Source organism: Nematolebias whitei, chromosome 22 (genome assembly GCF_014905685.2).
Source record: "Nematolebias whitei isolate Nwh7 chromosome 22, NemWhi1, whole genome shotgun sequence".
Taxonomy (NCBI): domain Eukaryota; kingdom Metazoa; phylum Chordata; class Actinopteri; order Cyprinodontiformes; family Rivulidae; genus Nematolebias; species Nematolebias whitei.
In genome coordinates, this window is record NC_056519.1 from 27,795,403 (window position 1) to 27,798,936 (window position 3,534).

Sequence of the window (3,534 nt, forward strand, 5' to 3'; positions counted from 1 at the left end):
AGACGTCCGACACACATTGAATGCATCATTACAGTAAATGACACGAGGGAGATGTCCGACACACATTGAACGCATCATTACAGTAAATGACATGTGGGAGACGTCTGACACACATTGAACGCATCATCATAGTAAATGACACGAGGGAGACGTCCGACACACATTGAATGCATCACTCTGCTTTCTGCAGAGTTCTGATCCACCTTTTTGGTTCTGGTGGACCAGATTAATTTCTGAAAGCTCACCTCTGAACAGGACATGGACGCTTTACCTGGGATTTATGAATTGTTTTGAGTTGTGTTCACTTTCAACGTTGTCACATTACAGACAGTCTTAGAGTGTCAGCGACAGCAGTGGGTGATAAAAGTTAGCGCTTTAGCATTAGCTTCTGATAAATATTTTAAATCTGTATAGCGGTTTAGCTGTATTTTTTTATATTGTTATGAAATTGTTTTGTATTTTTTTAAATTAATAAACTTTATACCATACCATAGCTTTATCTTGGAAATCGAAATTACCTCCTTATCGTCACCTGAAGCAGCCCGCTTGGAACCACGAACAAAGTGATCCCATAAACTGGGCTGAGTGGGTGCCAGCAGTAGGCAGGCCCTTAACTGCTTCCGTGTGTTTATCTTGTTTTGTGTTTTGATGGAGTTGTAACATGTAACCTTCACATCCTCAGGATGTGGCTCTAGTGGAGCTTGATGACTCCGACAGTCGGTCTGATGAAGATGAGGAGACATCAGACTCTGAGGAGGACAACAGAGAAATCACAGAGGAGAACCTCAAACTGCCTGGAGACAGAGGCAAGAAAAGGAAAGCCAACATCCAGGTTCTGGATCAGCAGGGGGACTAGATGAGTCAGTCAGGTGGTGTTGAAAAAACTACTCCTGCAAATTTTTAAATCTTCCTAATGGATAAAAACACATGAACAGAAGGCTTCTGTGTGACTTCTCTTCCCCAATGGAAAATCAGTAAGCTTGTTATGTAGACAAAGAGAAGGAAGAGTCCAGTCCAGACTTCTCTTTCAAAGTGAAAACTGTCTACTGGTTTTAAAAGTTTCTACACTTCCTGATAACACTTTAAATAACAATTTGCACGAGTAATAAAATAAGTTAAAAACCTGCTTTTTGTCTGTGTAATCATCTCATTAACGTCAACATTTAATCTCATTCTGTTTGTAATATCAAAACCAAAATATCTTGTTGTTACAAGATGTGAGATCTGAGGAATGATACATCATCAAGTATGTTACAGATTTATTCCTACATGTTTTCATAGAAAAGGGATGAGACTGAAATTGAGCTGAACAGCTAAACAACGTTAAAGCTCGTAATAAAAAGAGAAAAAATTCACAAATGGTATATGTATATATAGACTGCTTTATTTGTCCCTGAAGGGAAATTGGTTTGCAGCATTGTCAGCAGGCATTTACATAAATGACATACAAACATGACATTAACATCCATCATTACAGCAAAGAAGTTTGAGCTCAGTAATTCATGATTTATTGTTTAATGATTTAATCGCTTGTGGTATGAAAGAAAATTGTGTCCTGTTTCTTGAGAATAAAGGAAGGCAGTACTGTACCAAACCAACAGATGCTACAAAACGTTAAAATACCTTCAATAAAAGCAGAATAATACATTAAAAGCATTGAGTTATTCTCCCGTTTCTTTAAAAAAAATGCATCCTCTGCTGAGCCTTGGTGCTAATAAGGTCAGCCCATGAGTCCCACTTTTTTTATTTATTTTTTTTATTTGATGGCCTCCCTTCTCCCCTTACAGCCATCCTCTCCACACCATTATTATGAAATATTTATTCTAGTGATTATCTAGTGTAGGTTTTTTTTTTTTTTTTTTTTTTTTAATAGGATAGAAAGAAAGAAAAGACAAAGTAAGACTCCAAAATATACACAAAGAGAGCACACGGCAAAACACCCGGCCACTGTCTGTTCACCTGCAAAGAACATGACAAAACACAGCAACAAAATACATATGTATAAAGAACTTAAAATATTCATGGCTTTGCAGTAAGTTTCCATAAATATGTATACCCATACCTACGCCTATATACATACATACATACACATGAATATACATTCATATACATATCTATATATCTACATATAAAGCCTACATAAGCATCCCTGCATCTATTTGTGTGTGGTTGTGAGCATGCATAAGTGTATAAGGCTTCTCTAGAACATTTAATAGTAACTGTGAAGCAGCAGAGACCCGACCCCCAAGACCAGAGGCAGACGAAAAAGGGGGGACCAGAGCCCAAGACCCCAGGAGGGACCCCGACCGCGGAGCCCCCAGGGCCACCCACACAGGACGAACCACTCACTCACCCCCTAGAACGGACCACAGGGGAGAACCGGAAGATCCCCACCAGCGACCACATACAGTGACCCCCTGGGGCCAACAGCGACAAACTCATAGGCCTCCGTCGGAACCCGCCGCACCGATGTAGGTCCAGGCCTGGGCACCGAGGCCCGGGCACCGAGGACTCACACCACCCAGGCCAAGGCCTGACAGGACCAGAGGACCCGAGCCCCACCAGGCAGACACCAGGCCGAGCCGACACACGCCCAAGCGCCCAGCCCCCGACACCAAGGGCCCCAAGCGCGCCGGCAGGCAAGGGCACACCCCACCAGGGGGCCGTGCAATAGGGACGCGATGCCAAGCACCCCCAGTTGTATCAAAGAGGGGGCAGTCCGAGTCTCGGCCTAACAAATACCCATTCATACACAGACACAATCCCAACCTCATTCTCACATTCACTCACTCAAAGACATACAATAACGATACATTTCATTCTTATTCCCGATACGCACTCTATACCCCCAGGTCCAAGACATGTACCCGCCCTCTACAGGGGGCAGCCCATGCCCAAACCCAGGAGGTAAACCCATTCATTCTCGAGCGGAGAAGAGCCAATACCCCAGACCCGGCCCAGGCCATGCCCAGCCAACAGGACACCCCCCCACCATGAAGAAGACACGCCACCGACCACCCCCACACACCGCCAACAACCAAGCACGTGCCCCCAGCCAACCGCCCACCAGGCCCCGGCAGCCACCCCGGCCAGCGGGCCAACCATGGCACCCAAGAGCCAAGCTCAGGGGGTCCAAACAACCCCAGGGAGAGCACAGCGCCAGCACCGCCCACGGCAACCCCCCAGACCCCGAACCCCCACATAGTCCTGGTCAACACCCGACGGCCTGCCCTTCTCCCGGACCCCACCCCCGGAATGGCAGTCAGGGAACTGGGGGGGAGGAAAAAAATAAAATAAAAAAAATAAGACCCCGACACATACACCCCCGCCCCTAGATGTGCTGTTGATGTCTGTTGTTGTATAGTGCCATTAAAAAGGAAAGAAGAAGGAACAAAGGCTGGCATGATGCCAGTTTCCCCTCCACCCCAACTCTATCCAAACCCTAGTGTCTAAATGCAACCGTTGTAAGTGAGCACAGGCACAGGGGGTGAGAGTAAGGTCATCCCACCACCCATAGCCATGTGCCCACCTCAA

General features: G+C 45.8%; 1 protein-coding gene across 1 annotated transcript in view; it reads left to right on the forward strand.

Moving 5' to 3' along the window:
* Nucleotides 1–1,099, forward strand: part of nopchap1 (NOP protein chaperone 1) — a gene marked incomplete at its 5' end in the record, with an annotated part of 44,795 nt that extends 43,696 nt beyond the window's left edge. The window contains 1 exon segment of the mRNA XM_037696278.1: nt 683–1,099. Coding sequence (XP_037552206.1) covers nt 683–856 — 174 coding nt within the window.
* Between the last annotated feature and the right edge of the window lie 2,435 nt (nt 1,100–3,534).